This window comes from Seriola dumerili, unplaced genomic scaffold (assembly GCF_002260705.1).
Source record: "Seriola dumerili isolate Sdu_G_001 unplaced genomic scaffold, Sdu_1.0 BDQW01000321.1, whole genome shotgun sequence".
NCBI classification, from domain to species: domain Eukaryota; kingdom Metazoa; phylum Chordata; class Actinopteri; order Carangiformes; family Carangidae; genus Seriola; species Seriola dumerili.
The window spans coordinates 2,008,079-2,028,796 of NW_019174576.1; the positions used below are offsets into that span (position 1 = coordinate 2,008,079).

The 20,718-nt window shown below is 38.8% G+C and overlaps 1 protein-coding gene across 2 annotated transcripts in view; it reads left to right on the plus strand.

Moving 5' to 3' along the window:
• LOC111231895 (guanine nucleotide exchange factor DBS-like) overlaps positions 1-20,718 on the plus strand; it is a 110,709-nt gene that overhangs the window by 57,242 nt on the left and 32,749 nt on the right. For both annotated transcript variants that reach the window (XM_022759161.1, XM_022759162.1), the window contains exons 16-25: positions 3,056-3,122; positions 3,574-3,689; positions 8,824-8,893; positions 9,618-9,710; positions 10,057-10,149; positions 12,007-12,129; positions 13,104-13,184; positions 14,053-14,193; positions 15,801-15,893; positions 16,329-16,407. In XM_022759161.1, the coding sequence (XP_022614882.1) occupies positions 3,056-3,122; positions 3,574-3,689; positions 8,824-8,893; positions 9,618-9,710; positions 10,057-10,149; positions 12,007-12,129; positions 13,104-13,184; positions 14,053-14,193; positions 15,801-15,893; positions 16,329-16,407 (956 nt within the window). The remainder of the gene's footprint in view (positions 1-3,055; positions 3,123-3,573; positions 3,690-8,823; positions 8,894-9,617; positions 9,711-10,056; positions 10,150-12,006; positions 12,130-13,103; positions 13,185-14,052; positions 14,194-15,800; positions 15,894-16,328; positions 16,408-20,718) is intronic.

The window sequence follows — 20,718 nt, forward strand, 5'->3', positions numbered from 1 at the left end:
GTTCTTGGTCACACCCCTGACCAAGGCCCTTCCTGCCCTGTTACTCAGATTGGCTGGACAGTCAACTTACTGGTGGTTACAAAATTCTTTTATTTCACAATTATTTAGGTCACTGTGCTGGGAGCACTCAGCTCTCTGAAACTATTGTACATACAATATTGTGCAAAAGTTTTAAGCATTTAAAGTAAAGTGAGTATGCTTTAAAAATAATGCCATGAATAGTTTTTGTATTTATAACTTAACTTCATACAAAATGCAGCTTTAAATTTTGTCCAATGTCGTGTGTTTTCCCCATTTTGAAAAATGTAAAACTACAATAGCCATGATATCTCTACAATACATATTTTCTTAAACAAAAAGCAAGGGAATTGACATTTCTTGGTGTTTTGACTCCAGACCACCATGACGAACAGAACATCATAACACTCACTACAAGGATAATGGATAGACATTAATCTTAATTGCTCATGGCCCGCAACTTGGACGGGCACTTCCAGATAGTGTAGCGACTGTTACCTCTGTTAAAACCCAAGATAGACGTGTAAACCATTCCCTACTATCACAGACTGAAACCTCAGTCAAAGCCAAAGCCTTATCCTAAACACAAAACTGGTAACTTTGTCTATGTACCAGAATCAGACAGTAGTGAGCTTGTTAGCCTGTTAGCCTATTAGCTTGTTAGCATGCGCATTAAATATAGAATTACAGCATGGTTTGGTTACTGAACAGTGCAACTAAAAAGCAGGTTTGAAGGTAATAGAGACAAACGAACACAAGCCCATACGAGCATGCAGTCATGAAACAAGCAACAATAATCTTTTGTAGACTCTCAGCATGCACTCTTCTCTGAATACAAACCACTGCCAAAGTGCAAATCAAACCACTTGAAGTAATTGTTTGTTTTGCCGAACCCTGATGCTAAGTGCTAAGATGCTAAGCTAAATAATGCAGTGCAGCAGTGAATGAAGTGCCTGTATACACAGGCACTTTAGCACTTAGCAGTTTTATTCTTAATGTTTCTTTGTAAACATTTGTGTTGTCTGCATCAAATATCAAACTCTCTAGTATTGTCAAGTGCTAACTATGTTTCTGTGGTGTTTTTATGTAAAGCAACAGACTGTAGCGCTGAGCCCAAGACAAATTTCCCCTCAGGGACAATATAGTTAATTTTTTTTACAAATGTTTATATGGGCATCTATTGACAGAGATAGGTCTTGGACATATGTGATTGGAGGATGAATGTGTTTTAAAGTACCAAACCGTAGCATTTGACTATGCTCAGTGATACCGACACATAGCAAAGCAGTACTCAATTTCAACGCTTAAGCCCAGTAGTGGAAGTTTACAGTTATACAAAAAGTTAATGTGGTGAAATGTTAGTGGCTCATCTAATTATTTATTTGCTTGTAACTATTTATTTTGGTAAAGAATATTTATTTAACATTTAGTAATATTCAGCAATATATAGAATGCATGTCCTCAGTTACATCAGCTGATGCACACATCATGTGGAACCTAACCTAATTATGACTGTACATCAACAGGAGGATAAGTGTGTCTGTGTGCATGTGTAAAATTGCACAAATCAGTGCCAGCACTTCGGTTGTAAGCGTTTTCTAAGATAGCAGCCATACACAGTTAGGCACTGAGCACATAAGACTAGCCCATTGTGTCCCCATACTTGTGGACATTCTTAGTTATAATGAGGTTAGAAGAGCACTTCAGTTACAGTCTGGGATGTCCACTTACAGCACAGATTTGTAACATCGAGGAGGAGTCTGTAGGTGCTCAACGCTCAAGCGTTTACAGACAGACAAACATTTCATCCAGTTCCTCTATGTGTGTGTGATATGACAGATGGGAGCATCCGATGAGATTGCTTTGAGCTTTATTGGCCTATAAAATTATAATGTACATCAAACTGCCTTTTAGCACGTTTCCATGGGACAAAAAGGACCATTATTGCCTGTACATATTTGTGTTGTCCAGGTATATTTTGTTTTATGGGTATAATAAAGGCTTCAAAACTAGTTTGACAAAAAAAAAAGTCTCAACTCAACCCACTTACAAGCTTTCTACAGAGCTTTCAACCGCATCTCATTCCATATGGTTGAAAACTCTGAAAACAGATGGTGGAATTGGAGCTATTTTTTAACAATTTTATATAGTGTTGGGCTGTGTAATCTACAGCAGGGCATCATATTTTATCAGATCATCACTTCTTTTGTATGTAAAATGTTAATCTGTGAAGAAAACAGAAACGTGTCAGATAAATGTCAGCTTAAGTAAAAAGCTGACTTCCTCGGTGAAAAGATTCCAGCAACACTGATTTAGTAACTTGTGACAATTGGATACGAAATTGCAGTTTCCTGAAGACACACACAGTGTTGATTGAAGTCCTTGCAACTGAACGTTAAGAAGCAACATAAAATAGTGGAAGGAGTGAGTGGTGAACATGGATGACTGACTCACTCTCACAGGAAAGTCCTGTACTTTGTTTTTAGCTTGTTTGTTGTAGCCTCTTATTATGGTGATAACAGAAATTAGACTCTCCTTAAGAGTGAATAGGCTAAATTGCTAAAACTTCTATGTATAGATCAATTGGATTGAGTATGAGAACAAAGAAGCTATTTTTACTACGTCTTCTCTTTCCACAGTGAATCACTAGTTTCAGTAATCGTGTCTCTTTCGTGTCAATTGGGAGACAAATCCTGATGAAGTCTGATCTCACTGCACATTCACAACACCCACCAAACAATCCTCTCAAAGAACGTGTCATTACTGGTGTTTTCATGTTGCTGTCATTAGCTAGTTAGAGGGTCCAAATGGGCAGTTTAGCTAACAACAGCAGAACCACAGCATAGACTGACTCAGGAGGCAAAATGCTGGCCTCATGTGACCAAAGAGCACTTCACTGACACATTTATTACTGGTTACTGATTTTGTTTGTGAGTTTGCAAAGAGCAACACTGGATAGATGAATAAATCAGTGGTTTAGGGAGGGTAATTCTGCTAGGGTTTCATTATGTGTTCTTTCTTTCCTCTTTTTATGCAGACACATCATGACAGAGCTGATTGAAACAGAGAGGCTATATGTGGAGGAACTGCAAAGCATCATGGAGGTATGTTATGTTAGCTGCTTATGAAGCCTGGTCTAATCTTTTACTTTTATGAGGGATCATTATACTATTACACCTATAATTTAGGGTTATAAAATAATCATACTCCACCTGACCATGCCCTCCAGGGTTTAATATGTCCAATCAGTTTTTCTGTGAGATTACACATGCAACAAAGATTAAAAAGCAAGACTGTATTGATTCTGACTGACAATATATCTACCACATGAAACATAGCATGGTAGTGTATATTTGTTTGTAATTCATTCTCATCACCCATAGTTGTTGATCAGTGGACTGAGTTTGACATTGCAGAGGGGCAGAGGTTAAGATTCTCTGTTTCTCTGGTTGAACTGATTGGTTATGATGTTTTGCTGATTCGCCAATTTATTTATGGCTAAATGTGATATCTTTTTCTTCTTCATCGTCTCATCTTTCTAAACCTCCTCCCCAGGGTTATTTTGCAGAGCTAGATAACTCAGAGCTCAGCCACCTCACCCCCCCGTCCCTGGAGAACAAAAGGGATGTGCTGTTCGGCAACCTGCCAGAGATATATGAATTTCACAACAGGTAGGTGGAATGCATTTTGTACATTGCCCTGCCTTATACTTCTTGGAACACTTTATCAATGACAGACAAAACAAGATAAAAACCAGTCCGCACCAGATTGGAATAAAATGTAAGGCCAAGTCCAATATTTTCTCTCCTTTTATCTCTTTTTTTGGTCTCCACCAACTTTAGAGGAATAATATCTGGCTATTTTGCTGCTAAATGTTCCACTATATTAACCAGCTAGTTGCTAATGTGTGCTTTTGAAGAGCATCTCTGTTGGGGGTTTCTGTTTACATTATATCTGAATTTATTGTTATGATGTAAGGTATGCAACGGGTTTCTCACTTTTTAACTTAAATAAAACACACTGTGTCTTTTAGCAAACATTTCCATGTGGTGTTTGGATAGTTGGCTAGTGGTGAACTTAAAAGTTCATGTCTTTTTAAACCAGTGAAAAGACACATCTCAAGCGCCATTTCCATGCACAGTTGAAAAACAAATGTATTTGCTATTGATGCGTTGAAGAAAATACTAACTTTTAGAAAAAGAATTGAACATGAAACTGGCTCTCCTTGACATTACTAGGTGACATATTTTGCACATTTAGGTCTGCACTCTGAGCATGGACGGGTCCCTGCGCACAGGGATAGCGGCCCAAAAGGTCACAGGGCCCTGGGCCAGAGCCTCTGAAGTAAAATACCATTTCTTGTTGGAAAAAGTCACATAGTTTAGTTGAGAGAAGGGATGTGTTTTTTGCTACTGATTCTGATCAGTCTTTTAGTATTGAATATCTGAAAACCAAAGTCAATCCAGTATTTCTTTTTGTTTATTTTGTTTCATTCATATTACAGAGCCCTGAGGCTACAGTAGTGTTTCATTAAGATACAGTAAGATTAGTATAGCAATTTAAATTAGGATCAGCTCTGCTTTAAGAAAACACTGCACGTCAGGACGAGGAGAGAGAGATCAATAGCACTGTGTGTGGCGGAGTGGAGCAGACTCCACTGTGGTTCTGTGAGGCCGTCATCTCCCTCACGTCTGCCTCCCCACCAAACTATGTCTGGAAAGCTCAGAGAAAAGAAGTTAAAATCCAGAAAAATCCAATTGTTTCAAATAGCTTTGCATCTAGCAGCAGTATCTCTGCAGACAACAGACAGGAGCAGAACAGCTGAGCGGGTTCAGGACCACAGCTCCCAGTGAGTCCAGTTTTACAGACGTGATAGGCAGAAGTCAACAGGAATCTAATCTCAAGTCTGAGAAGTGTAATGTTTAAGTTGAGTTTTCTGCTCTTCTTTCATCATAAATTCCAATGCACTGATTAAATAAATAAGTTTAATGTACTGATTGTTCTATTTCATGTACTGTTCTCCTCTGTTTGCTACATGATTCATATAAAGTATTACACAGGCCATATGTGACAGAGTGTCTCCAGATGGGTTCTGTTGGGCCAGTCCCAAGTTAAAAGTCCAGGGCCAATATTTATTCCCACCCCATCCCTCTGCCCTTCTTATTATCATCCTTGATAGATAAGGGAGTGATGACAATACAGTACATGCTTTGTATTCCACTGATATGGCCATGTAGTGTTTTAAACAGACTGGATGGCATACAGCAGGTGATAGAATGCTCATTACAATCTTAAGATACCTGAAACTTAATTTGGACTTGCCCTTCAAAGACTTAAGACTTGAATTAAACTTGAAAATATTGACTTGACTCGCAATCCCTCCGTGACTCTTGAGCACAATCTGATTTTACATCAATCCAGAAGCCACTTTGGAAAAATATGATGCCAGTGCACACATGTCATATATAAAGTATAACCTGTTTATGTTGACAGTTTTTACTAATTTCCTGCGCCCCCAAATAACTCTATGTGCTTGGTCAATATCTGTTGATGTGAATCTGTGAATAATGTTCATAAATGTTTTGTGGCTGGTTTGGTATTCAGGAGACAAATGCAGAAGATTTTGTGGTATCTTCCATTCACTCCCACTTCCTGTCAATCCACTATCTGCATTCCAGCTTCTCTGTTTGCTGAAGGCAGTCACACACACGCACACACACACACACACACACACACACACACACACACACACACACACACACACACACACACACACACACACACACGTTGTCATAATGCATTCCCCTGGCCCCTTATCCTAACCTTACTCATCACAAATAAATGCCTAACCCTACCCCTACATGACCCCTACCTGACACAAGTCCTCACTGATTAGCATGCATGCATTCAGGTCCCCACTCACATATAAGAATAAGAACACACACATACACACACCTATTGTTTTAGTGAGGTCTTGTATGAGAGGAACAGCAAATGAACAACGTCAAGACGGTGCACTTGAAGTCATATGATCTCCCTGAGGACAAAGTGTTTTGTGACCCTGGACCCACACCTAAGAGCACTGATAATGTATCATAAACTCACTAAATTACATCATATAATTACATACAGCAGCTTTTTCATGTGGTGGTCATGTGTGTTGAGCGGTTCAATATCCATCCTGTTTGCGTAGTTCACATTTTAGAGTAGGAAGCACCTGTGTACTTGCTTTAACCTTGTTCCATGTGATCTATATAGTCATTCTTTCTATAACTGTGACTCAGTCAGGATGCAGCATTGTTTCAAAGAAATTAGCTCTTTGTGTTTGTTGAAATGAGACACTAGTCATTCTATATCTTGCTTGACCTTTGCTTTGCTAGCAGTGTTGCGTGTTTTTTCCATGATGATCACCGTGACTGCTGTCTGTGGATGAGGCCACACTGCTGAGTAATCAGTTGCAGTAATCCGTTTTGTTTTGGTTGTGTTTAACAAGGAGGATGGAAAGAGGTCATCCAAGGTGAAAAACAAATGGACGTCTTAGAAAAGGAAAAAATCCCAATTATCTAGTGATATTCATCTCCACTGGGTGTGTGTGAGTTTAGTCTTTTCAAACTTTGACCTCAGGAATGTGAGGGCCTCAGAAGTCCAGGCAGTTTGATAGAGGAGGTGGTTTATGGTTACAGCCTTGCCAACGCAATCTCCTATACCAATTGGGTTGTCTAACCTCACATAATTCCCATCAAAGCTCCACCTACTAAGCTCCACGCCTTCAGTTACTGTCACTACTTCTGCCAACCTTTCTATTCTAAGTCAGTCATATAAGTGGTTTACAGTGACAGATTAACCACCAGTGGGTATTTGATTTCAATGATGAGTGTCACTGGCAGATTTTATCACCTGTAGCTGACTGACATTTTAATGATTCCAGCTGACTTTTAATTGTTTGTTTGAAATGACTGTAACATGTATAAGGATCTTAGATATGCTAGAAATACTGAGGCTGAGCTCTTTTTGTCTCAGGCAAAAAGTCAGCATCCTCACCAATGGTCTATGTAAGAGACATGGAAGTAAAGACACAGCATTGCTCTTGAATTGCAGCGTGGAGCTCGTTAGTGCTTGTATTATTGTGCAGTATTGTAAATAAAAATTTGATGGAAATGTTATTTGCTCTAATATATTCTTGTTTGGATGCTTACTTTAGAAAAAAAAACAGGTTATGTTTAGGCTTTATTGTTTGGATTTACAAAAAATATATTTCACTTTTACAAAAGAAAAACTGAGGATGAAGACAAACTGAGGAGTTTGGGAATGCTGTCTCTGGCAAAGAGACTATGTGCAAACTGAGTGTAAATATCACCAGATCAAATAAAGAGCAGGACAATAGTTCTTGGCGGCCTAAACCCTAATAAAGTATCATGCACAGTGGATGTTCCAGTCTAATTTTTCTAACATAACCTGTAATCCCAAAACATAATTTAGTAAGTCATGCCCCTTAGATTTGGAAGTTACACCAGGTTAATATTGTGATAGTTGTGAGAGCTACTGTACATATCACTCACATACTCAGCCTGTATTTAAGCAGACAAGCTATTTAATTTTTTTTATTTTTTTATTTCCTCTTAAGCAATGTTCATACGAGATACTAGCAATATCTTTCCTATGACCTATTCACACCACCCCAGCATTTGCACCGGAAATTCTGAACTTGACAGATCAGCGCTGTCTAGTTTCAGTTCCATAGCTATTATTGGATAGTTGCAGGTTCAAGGAAGTGGTTTACTAAGGCCTTTTCCAATTTTTAATGATTTGTTAGTACTTTTTTGTTTGTTACTGTATACTGTATATACTGTATACAGCATGAAACAAATAAACATGTTTTATAGACAGGAACATTAAACTTTTGTGACTCTGAAGCTGGCATGTGCGGACGTTTTAGCTGTGGAGCCCTGATTTGTCTTTACTTCCCTAAAGTGTCAAGCCACAGTGTAATTTATAGACCCGTGTGTATCCTCAGTATGTGTGCATGTGTTTCACATGCAAGAAAAAAAAAAGTACCTGTGCCGACAAGATGGTAATTCAAGGCAACTATCAATAAGCAGAATCTTTACAGACATCACGGGCCATTTAGGCTGATTACAGACTCCGAGGAGGCTTGAACCATAGGGTTGTTCCTATTTTTCCTTTATCTCCATTCACTCTCTTTTTTCTTGCACCTCTTTTCCTCTCTGTCTTGCTGCCTGTTTTGTCTTGACTCTTTTCTCTATCCCACTATGTTTTCTCTTCCTGTCTCACTGTCATCCCTCTCAGTAAAGCTGTGAAGTGCGCCCTTCGTTTAACTGGATTCTTTCATTTCATAAAATAAGGGGCCAAGACCCTCTTGAACTTGGAATTGAATTGAACTTGGAGACTTGAAAGAAATAGAATAATAAAAGTGGTAAAAATCTGAGCAGCAGAGGCCAAAATATCTTCACTTTTAGGCACTAATATGACTTGGTACTTTCCGTAATGCAATCAATATCAATTTAGATCCTCCATATCTACTAAATGTCTGCATCTTTCGATCTTCACAACCCAGTTAATAATGCAGGCTTTCTGTTTGAGGTCTCGAGCTCAAACTGAGATTACTTTGATGATGTCATCAGGGTTACAACTGTTTTGATAGGCTGAATAGCTTTGCTCAACGGCTAATAAACTGACTTCCTGTGTAAAACTTGGTGGAGGGGGGCACAGAAACTGGCATCTAGCTTGTTAAAGGGAAATAATAATGTGTGTTGTGTTCTTTTTCTGTCCATAAATTACCTGCAGGACATTTCTGAGGGAGCTGGAGAATTGTACAGAGAAACCAGAGCTGGTGGGAACCTGCTTTCTGAAACGAGTGAGTAGTACAGTTCCCCAAGTACTGCACTTAAGTACAATTTTTCAGGTCCTTATATTTTACATGATTATTCACATTTTTTGGTTTCCTGTATAATGAATACTTTTTAAATTACTTTCAATAGTTATTGTTCTTTTACTTTAGTATATCTGAGTACTTTTATAATGTGATATCATTTCTTTTTCTCAAGTAAAGATCTGAATCCTTCTGACTAAAGGAGCAAGTTAATGAATGAGTCTGAGCATTTGTGTATGTGTGTATACAGTGGTATACTACATGTGTAGCAAACTCACTAATCATTTTATTACACCTGGAATACATCAGCTCAGCCATAGAGATAAAGATGTACAGTATTTATTGACACTTTCATAGAGGTGCTAATTTATTGATTATTATTGAGGCTATACTTTGCAGTGGTGTTTAACTGGACTGCATTACAGTAGGAGATCTTTCAAATAATTTGCCTAGCCTGTTTATAAATGTGACGGGGGAACAGTACCATAAAAATGCAAATGTATATTTGTAGGAAACTGGGTCAGTATATACTCTGTTGTCTATTGTCTCATGATAATGGACTCCCTTAATGAGTAGACGAGGTCTACCCGTTAGTGATGTGCAGAACCGATAAAACTTGATATTCCAGCAACAGCTGAAACCGACCAGAAACGGACAAGAGATGATTTAAGGGCCTCTCCTCATTCAGTTATTGTCTTTGTGTTGACAGAAAGAAGAGCTTCAGGTGTATGAGAAGTACTGTCAGAATAAACCCCGCTCTGAAGTCCTCTGGAGACAGTGTGGAGACAGCCTCTGCTTTCAGGTAACACACACACACACACACACACACCACCAACAACACAACAACCCCATATAGCAACTAACTAACGTAACTGTCTGAACTTGTGACCCCTGTACGATTTGGTTTGTCAAATATCTTGTTAGGGATGGAGGTCATGAGTAAGTTCAGCCATGAAGATCTTATGGTGCTGTAAAAATTCAGTCTGTGCTCTGTTACTTCCCATATCAGGAAAACAATGCCCAACCTGATGGTAAAATTTTAATCTTTTGACGGAAACGTCTTGAAAATGCTGCTATCCCATTTTGTGACTAAGTTGAAGAAGAAGTGTCTCTTCCTGATGGAGAACGTTTGGTGTTTCTGACAACAGGAATGCCAGAAGAAACTGGACCACAAGCTCTCCCTGGATGCCTACCTGCTGAAGCCTGTCCAGAGGATCACCAAATACCAACTCATGCTCAAGGTAACTACCTACACACACACACACACACACACACACACACACACACACACACACACACACACACACACACACACACACATTAAAATGCTCTCAGCTGTATGACAGTGTATGCTGTTATGACATGAACTCTGAAGGCTGCTTGCTTGCTTTAGTTGAGCTTGTTTAATCTACGAGATCCCATTAAAAATTATCCAAATTTTGTTTGACTAAAATGTCAGTACATTAATAACAGCATTGTTTTGTGTAATTATCTGTCTAATTAGTTCGGTCTGCTCCACGTAATCCCCCACAGGAGTGACAAGAAACTCTCTGAGTCTGGAGTCGCAACGAGGCTTTATAGTCTTTTACCATGGAAACCAGAGTAATCAACATTTGAAGATCCTATCTGTAACAAATGTGCAGATGTCAGCTCAAAGTTATAACATAATGAGAATATATGTCCTTCAACTCACATTCCATGTTCCAGAATAAACACATTTTGAATACGTTATTATTATTAAGCAGATTTTGCACAGCCTGATAACACATCCATATCAATGACATTATAAACTGCCCTTTATCCTATGGAAAATCATTTTATAGAATATACCATTACACCATAGCATATTAATAAAAAAGAGGAAATAACAGAATTCATGCTGTATTCACTCTTATAATCACAAAACAACTGTGCTACATGTCACTGTAATGTAATACTTAATGTATACTATTAGCTGAAGATCCCAGAAGTAAGATCTCCTGTTGTGATTTCACCAAAACTGATTTGCTTGATCATAAGTATCAGTCCTGTGGAAGCCCCCCCCCACGCCCTGCAGCAAATCCAATAAAACCAAGTTTGATGGAGGCTCTGCATGTCCCGACTCACTGTTTCCCCGTAATCAAACTTTGATGATCTCACCTGCAGATTCCTCTTTGTGGGTGAGCTGAGGATCTACAGTAGGACTTTGTTCTGGCTCTCACAGTTTGCTGTTATTGGTGGTTTACTCACCCAGTGTTCTGATTTTTCCCGCCACTCCATCTTAATAAACAGATGTCCCAGGACAAGAGAAAAATAAATAAATAGATAAAAAAAATATATAAAAAAAGAAAAAAAAGAAAGACATTGAAAAACTCAACTATAATGCTATGACATAAACTTTATGGTGTTACATCTCAGCGTAACATCGTCTGGTTCTTCTGAAGTGGGGGCCCTATTTATTTAGAGCAGCTGCTGAGTGGACATCACTTTGACACTACAAAGTCAAAATAATTTCAAAATTGAATTTCTTGCTTTTTGCAAAACACTTGAGGATACAACTTCCCTGACTTCCCTGTCACTAATACTCAGTAAATCATTTAAAGTTTGTGCAACTTAGAAACTTGTTAAATTCTGTCAAGTGTAGGAAGACGGGCTGAATTCAGTCATACTCATGGTTAACAATCATGACTTAATTTAACATGTATTAAAAACACACAGCCAGTTTCCATCATGAATGAGTCCTTCAAAATAAGAGTCTCTGGGAAATTTGAATTCTCAAACAGTGCATGCTGGGAACTCTCTGAATATGCTAGTTTTGTTTATTTAAAAACCATCAGCAGTTCATTCAATCATTTTCAAATCAAAAGTCCTCAAGTTAGAACAATGTGTTCATAAGTTCTTAAGTGGTCTCTAAATTAAATTAAAATTAACAAAAAAGGAAAGGTTAATTTATTCCACTAAATTCCTGTATGATGTTTCACAATGTAGAGAAGCTGTTGCCTGGACAACAGCCCCACATCCTCAGCCTGATAACTCTGTTATCAGTGTTAATGATTAACTTCCTTCCCCTCTCTTCTCTTCTCTTCTCTTCTTTTCTCTTCCTCCTTTCTGTCTTCCAGGAGATGCTAAAATGCAGTAAGAGCGAGGGGGTGGCTGAGCTAGAGGAGGCTTTAGCTACCATGCTGGACATCATCAAGTCTGTCAATGACTCCATGCATCAAATAGCCATCACTGGCTTTGAGGTCAGTACGTAGAATTACTGTATATCATGATGATGATGATGATGATGATGATGATGATGATCATCATCATCATCATCATCATCATGATCATCATGTACAATGTGAAAACACAGAAACCTAGTACTAGGGGCAAAAAAAGGGAAAATATTACTACATCTGTTAATACTGTGTCATCACAGAGCCTTAGAGGGACAGAAATAAAGAAGAAATACGTTAACATGAAGCAAGATGTCAAGAAACGTCTTACCATAGCTGTTCCCAATACATGGCAGGTGATGATATCAATGTAGCAGTCAAAGATGAATGAGAGAATTCATTCCCTTCCAGGTAATTTAAAAATAAGAAATCACCTGGTTTAGATAGACAGTTCGTCTGACTGTGTGTTCATGTTCATGGATGATTTGTTGTTGTGTAACGTTAATCTTATGACAATCTCAGTGTGGCGCTTGATAGCTGTCAGTAGCTTGATACATGGGATGGTATTGGCTTCCTGTGGTTTAATGCAGTGTTCTTCCTTGCTTCTGACTGAATAATGAAATTTTCTATTCATCAGCAGTGGTTGTTAAGTGAATATGAACAGCAGAAAATCACCTTGAATAAAGCTACTACCATAGCTATGGTACAGGTTGTGCAAGAGTGCGTGGCAATACAAAGACTGCTGGAATAAATACTGCATAATAAGTTTCTCTATTTAAAAAGATGGTTAAATCTGCAGTTCAGTTTGTACAGTAAAACATTTACAGACACAACTGTTTACAAGTTGAGGCAATATATTGTCATAAAAAATATCTGCAAAATATTTAGCTTTTATGAATAACAGATTTTCATTTATTCCCCCTCAACCCAGCTAGATCTGATTATAGCTACAGAACTGAATGAGATGGCGCTTCCATCGCTTCCTCCAGATGGAATGTGCTATGACTCTAATGAGTGGTGCTGTAGAAGTGTGACTGTGTTTGTCTTGATGTTCACAGGGAAACCTGAGTGAACTGGGGAAGCTGCTGATGCAGGGATCCTTTAATGTGTGGACTGACCACAAGAAAGGCCACAGCAAGGTACAACTACACATTTTACTAGATAACAGAATCAGAAACGCTTTCTGGATTTTCCAGCCATAGACTTGGCCACTTCTCGTTGCTGTAGCCTACACTGTGTCCGTTGCTACGGTTGCTCGCCTCTTCAGTTTTGGCAAACCAATTATTTGCTTGCTAATAAAACACAGTGTGCTAGCATGGGGAATTTGTCACTGACACCAAATTTAAAACTCCAGTATACTTCGAAATACAGAGAGATTTACCTAGCGCTGATAGGCGTAATCAGTACTATGTGAACTCTTTGGCAATGGCTTTACTATAACAGCCATTCATTTAGGTGTAAAAGTCCAGCACTCCAGCTTTAAACACAGCATCAGGGTTGTGAATTTGTGATTCATCATAAATGGATTTAAAATGCATACAAAATCATCCGTATAGTTTTACATTTTTTTTTTACACATTTATCAAAGAAAGAACATGAACAAAGAAAACCCACTAATGAGAGCAATGATACATTTTCTTAGGTGTGTCTGCACAAAATTGGACAAAGTTGCTGCAAATGGAGCTTAAGATTGCAGGAGTAGTAATTACTGATGATGAAAGGGCAGAGAGTGCTATAAAACATTTATCCTCTTCAATAAGGGAAAAGATGCAAGGAAGGGGAGCACAGAGCAAGAAGCAAGAGGGTTCATGAGGAATATGGCATTAATGGAGAAACACAGTTGCTAACAACACCAGCACTATGTGACACATAATCTATCTCAGTTCTTTACAGTTAGAATACCGAGTTTCCACACTTACACTTATTTCAAAAAGAATATAATAGTTGAACTGATGAGTGATTGCTGGACCAGCAATCAGACATAATGACTGACTGACCTGATTTCAGGTGAAGGACCTGGCCCGATTTAAGCCCATGCAGAGGCACCTCTTCCTGTATGACAAGATGCTGCTGTTTTGCAAGAAGCGAGAGGAGACCACAGATGGACACGAGAAGACCCCGTCCTACAGCTTCAAACACTCACTCAAGGTTAGATTTGCATGACTCCCGGGTGTGCGATAAAGACCCCCTGTAATCTGAAGATCTATAAAAGCAATTTCTCTTTCAGCTGCAAATATTTAAACCCAGCTAAAATGTCGAGAAAGGCTGAACTAAACTGTTAATGAAAGGATTCCTGTGGAGTCATTGACTTCCTGTAGTGCTGTGGAGCTCTTTTTCTATGATTGGAGCCCTGTATTGTTAACTTGTGCATGCATATGAGGACGCACACACGAGTGAAATGACACACATTCCTGCCAGTGGTTTCACGGTATTCAACTGCAGTATTTATAGGTGGCAGCAACACAAATTAATATTAATGATTAATGATAAAATAACTTTAATTACTGCATTTAATTTGAAAGCGGTTATTTGAAGTGATACATTCATAGAGAACTAACATTTGACTTACAGGTTTCTTCGGCACTATGGAGCATTTTAGTGTCTTTTAGATAATTGTTTTGGTTTTATTTGCTCTTCCTCGTTTTCCAGCAGCAGGACGCAGCTGTTTTCACAGAAAATGTTCCAATAAACCAACTTTACACTACCTGCCCTGCAGCAAGTCAAACATTTAGCAGCCGAAGATAGTTCTTTTCCGTCAGATGGACAGAAACAGGACTCCAAATGCGTACTAATGTTGCAATTATCTGCTGAAATTCGTGAACAGAGATGAAATGATGCAGTAACGAAACTGCTGGATGACTGGCGAAGGTCTTTTTCGCATACTTACCAGCCATTGGAATTGACTGATTCTGTTTGTGCCTCCTGCGACAAATGTTTTTTTATCTGAAACCGTGTTCAGGCCATTCATGTTTGTCATTGGTGATATATTCCAGCTCTGACCCTCTTGACTGTGAGAAGAGCCAGAGCAGCTCAATAAAATACAGCATCCTGTGTTTGAGAGTGAAGTGGTTGTAATGACTAAGACTCAGGTATAAGATATGAACTTTTCACACTGTCCAAGTGTTAATCTATAAAGGCTTCACACCTACAGTGTTTGATGAAAGATTATTATTATTATTAAAGATATTTTACGTGTTTAAATGTCATTCAACATGCAACAAAAACTACATGACACACTGTTCTCCTCCAAAATCACCTCAATACCGTGACCAAAAGTCACAACTGATCAGGCTGGATTACCAACTGGGCAAAGTGGGCACCTTCCCTATTGCCCCGGATGCGCAGGAGGCTCAAGAGCCCCAGTTTCATGTGGCACTATCTTGTATGGATATGGTCAGTCCTTCACCCAGTTTTTCACTTTGACTTCCCTACCCTGTTTGTGACATCCAGACAGGATGTGTATACCTTGGTGAGGATGTGAATCTTAAAAAAGCAATAGTTTGACTTTTTTTTAGAGCAAACCTTTAAGTTTCAAAAGTTCAAAGTTTTTTTTTCCTGAGTCTCTCAAACATGTTAATCTGGAAAGTTCAAGTTAACTGAAGTTTTCAGGTCATTTTAGGTTATGTTGATTTCCTCAACTTTCAATAATTGCTCATGTCAAAGATTTGACATATTCTAAACAATAAAGGTTAGTCTTAGATGCTGCCTCATTTACTTCTGCGTCTCACAGTGTCTCTGTCCTGCTGTCTGTCCAGATGAGCGCCGTGGGCATCACAGAAAACGTCAAAGGAGACAGCAAGAAGTTTGAGGTGTGGTACAACGGCAGGGAGGAGGTTTACATCATCCAGGTATGTTGACGCCATTGGAATGGGACAATTCTGTGGATTCTGTGGATGCTTACATCATGAATTCATGATTTCTCCTCTCTGATCACACCTATAGAGATACGTGATGGTAAATTAACACAAAAATGTTTAAGTGTAATTTTTAGTGTTATGATATCTTGATTGAAAAGATCCAGTTAATATTTCATTTTGTCATAGATGCTTGTTGGGAGGCATCCTGTGCTCTTTTCCACAGTTCTCCTCTCGGGGACAGTGTTGCACCATACAGCTTCCCCACTGAGCAGTTCCTCACACACAGTAACAGCATTACTGTAAGAACGCTTTTGTTGTATATGTTGCTTGATTTGTGTTTGTACGTGTGTGTGTGTGTGTGTGTGTGTGTGTGTGTGTGTGTGTGTGTGTGTGTGTGTGCGCGCATGTGTGTTTATTCTTCCCAAGGCTCCTTCCATGGATGTGAAAAATATGTGGGTGTCAGAGATTCGTAAAGTTCTTACAGGCCAGCTGGAGGCATGCAGAGGGGGGCATACACACACACACACACACACACACACACACACACACACACGCACACACACACACACACACACACATACACACACACTCCTGTGCACTTGAGAATATATGCTCATAAGAGCTTCCTATTTGTAGCTGAAGGACAGGCGAGTGATTTTATGAATCCGTTCATCGGTTACCTCCTCGTAGCCCAGTATACCTGTAGTATACATGTAACTTTCTTACTACAGTGCATACGCAGTATACATGGTACATACACTGAAATATTGTATTTCTAATCACACATTCACCTGGTTGCTGTTGCTATATTTTATTGCATCTTCATATTTTCATAAATTCTTATTTATATACAGTTTGATTTTTCAGTTCTATTTCTGTGGCTCTAACCTTATTTCCTGCTGCAACAACTCAATTCTTTTTCTGTTATCATGAACATTTTCGGGTCAATACCAGTATCTGTCAGCACATCTTGGAGTCATCTTTTCGCTGTAGTCTGGAGTTGTGCTTGTCATTCTCTTGAACTGCCAAGTCACAGTCAACTGTCCAATTTTGAAAACTGTCTGTGACCTGCAGACGGAGAAAAATTATATTGCAACAAAAACATAATCACGGTCTGTTCGCATCTATGTAGTTGCCAGAAAGACACAAATGCATCAAAAATACTTAGGACATGTGAATCAATACTGAGTTTCTTATGGGAAATAAGTATTACATAAAGGAAATGTCAGTTTTTTCTTCTCTTAGTCGTTCAACCTTCAATAAATCAGTTCATTTGTGCCTTGAAGCATTCACTCTGGTTACCTAAATCACTGTTGCACACAGGGATTGCATTTATATTTCTGTTTTGGTCGTAGCTTTTATAAGCAGTAACCTTAAGGAAGTGCACTGACAGAATGAAGTTTTTCAACTACACAACATTGATGCTGACAAATACGAATACTACCTACCCAGATACCTGATCTTAACCAAGTGCTGTGAAAGCCTAAATATAATGCAATGCAAATATTTCACAATGATTGATGAGTAGACACTGTATTGCAGGACTGGATATTTAAAATGTGCTGTCAGTAAACATTTTAGGCTTTTCAGATATGTTTTTTCCTCACTATGTTACAAAAGATGCTCAAAGAATTCCATTCCAATTTTTTCCAACATAGCTACAATTAAAACTAGAGATCTACGGTCCATCAGCTCAACAAGAACATGATGAAAATACTACAAACTCTTTATGGAGAACTGCTGCACACAGAGATGCTCAAACAAACTTTCACCAAGAGTTGCCTAAATCTAGTCAGCCCATTTAACTCTGTGCTGTGTAGTGCTGAAATGATTATTTTATAAAATGATTAGTTGCTGGACTGAAAGTTAAAGTTTTCCTCAAGCAATTCAGTAACGCATCTCCATAAAGTTCGGGAGCTCACAAGAGACAGATTACCAAAAGAATAGTCAAAATTAAAGAAGCCACGGTGAAGACATCCTGACTTTTAGTCCATAGTGTGGCTTAATCTTCAAAGTGACATCTCTCAAACATCATAGCCCCAGTTGTTAATACAGGCTTCCTGTTAAAAGCCTGATTACATAAAAAAAAAGCCTGGTTACATAACCGGGGATAACATTACTATGACATCATCGAGGCTAAAGCTCCTCCAGAGCCACACAAGATGTAATATTGCATAGCATTGCAATAAGTTTTGCATAATGCATTATGTTATGTTATATACATGTTTTCAAAGGCCCTTGACCAAAAATTGATTAACATACAGTATCTAAAATCAATGGAGTGCCCCTTTAATTGACATAAATTTTAATAACGGATTAATAGTTTAAGTCATTCATTAAGCAAAAATGCCAAATGTTCTGCTGTTCCAGATTTTTAAGTGCGAAGATGTTCAGCTTTTCTCTGTTTGATCTCATCGTTAAAAAGATATATCCGGCTTTTGCTGTGCTGGTCAGACAAAGCAGCCAATGTGAAGATGTGACTTTAGGCTCTGGGAAACTGTGATGGACATTCCTTACGATTTTGCTCACGACATTTTGTAAACTAAATTAAGAGCATTTAATCCATGGTGAAAATAACTGTAAAATGAATAGTTGCTGCAAAGAATGTACAAAAGGTGAAACATATATGCACTTACGAACACACAGACACACACACCTTTCCTTGGTTCTCTCTGTGTCCACTGGCTTCTATAACCCTCTCTCTTCTTGACCAACGAGCATCAGTCTACCACAGTTCCACTCTGCGGTCCTGACTGACAGGAAAACCACCCTCTGCGCGCCACACACTCTGCCCGACTGACAACCCATCTGTATATGTGGGGGGGACGAGTGTCTGAGTGTGTGTGTCTGTGTGAGCAGACTAACTAATAACACAGCAGCCATGTCATGAAGCCCAGAGAGCAGAGGCTGTAGGAGGCTCAGATAGCCCAGTGCAGCGAGTGTACGTGAGTGTGTGCGTGTGTGTGTGTGTGTGTGTGTGTGTGTGTGATTTACAGCTGCGACCCTGTGTGAGGAGGGTAGAGGAAAGACAAGAGAGATAGAATGAAATTGGACTGGGAAAAGGAGAAGGGAGATTGAACCTAAAGAAGAGGAGACAATGTTGGAATGATGCATGGAGAGAAAAAGACTGACACAGAAAGAGAGAGAGAAGAGAGAATTTCAGGTTGGTGATGGAGACTGAGAGGCAGCACAGAGTAAATGAAGGGAGGCTTGAAGGGATGAACATGAAAGGAGGGAGGAGCAAGTGTGAGGAGAAAGGAGGGTTGAGAAAAGGACGGCAAAGGAGAACAGCAGTCATTTCAGCTCAGTGAGCTGAAGGGAGATGGAGACACAGTACGAATGTGATGAGAGAGAGAGAAGTATAGAAGATGGATTACAATATGAGTGGTGTGTTACGTAAAATATACAAATGTAAAGGTAGAATCCATATTGAAAACAAAAGGCAGCAAGTTTAAACAAAACAATTTGAAGTCCACTTACTAGCCTCTGAAACTTTGTGCCGTAGCTCACAGTCTTTTTTTTTTAAATTATTACTATTATTAATTTACTGAGTCAAAGAATGGATGTTCTTCTCCATGACGATCGACCACACTCAAACGAAGACCACGAGATGTTGCTGAAAAAGCTAGCAGGTCAAAGTTTATCCATGATCTGTTTCCAAGATCGAGAATGACCTTTCATGCTACACTGGAGTTCATGCTAGACTGGAGTTCTATTTTCATACTTTTGCCATCATTTCTATCAGTAATGATAATGTTGAAGTCGCCAAAGTAATTGCAGAGATCTGTGGTGACATCACCACAAAGAAATGTGATTGGGCAAAGAACAAAAGTAGTTTGATGACCATCAGCCAATGGTTTACCCACATTATCTAAAACTCTAACTGACTGCATCCAAAATGCTGGCACACTAAAACTGTGTATGCACATACAACTATAGCCAGTACAGAAGGTAATGATGTTTAGATCAGTAATAAAATGATTGCCTGACGGCCTGGGATAGTTGTTGGATAAATACTTGAATTCATTAGTTTGTGAGTAGGAGTAAAAGATTTTTCTGTTTTACTTTTAGCAGATAAATATGGGCCCTGGGGGGGGGGAATTATTTAGCTGATATTAATGTTAAACCAGCTCTCTGAAAACAGAGAGACAGAACAAGAAAACAACAGAAATGGAGACGGAGAGAGAGAAACAGAAAGTGTGCCCACATATGGATAAGCAAGAGAGAGTGCAAATGGAGAAAAGTGCAACTAAATCTAGACTTGTAATATAGTTCTAAGAAATACTGTGGTTTGTCAGTCAAATGCACCGAACTCAAAAGCAAAGTGGCTAACATGGTCATCCAGAGATTTGATTGTGAAAGCCTGTCTCATATGAATAGGTCCATTCATCTCGATTGTGTTGGGGTAGAGACAGATATGTCAGAGGCAGACAAAAATCAAAATCTGGACAAAAAAAACCCTAAAACTATCTGGTGGTTGGATACCACTCAAAATGATTTTATGTCATGTTGGTGCCCTTGTAGAATTGTAAACATATTGAACATTGTGTATTCTGTTATAAACTATTGAAATATTATTTGGAGGCATGTCTGACCTCAGGACTTTTCTCCTCAGCTTCTGAGCCTTCTGACCAAATTCTCTCGCATCATTATATATAACAAAATAATGGATAAAGCTTGTGAAAAAGAATATGACATATCAAATTTCGACAACTTTGTTTGCATTGACGCTGAAACTAAATGCCATACTATACTGGGACTGTACTTGGTAACCTTATGTAGCTGCCTGTTACGCAGCATCATGTTATTAAGGTAT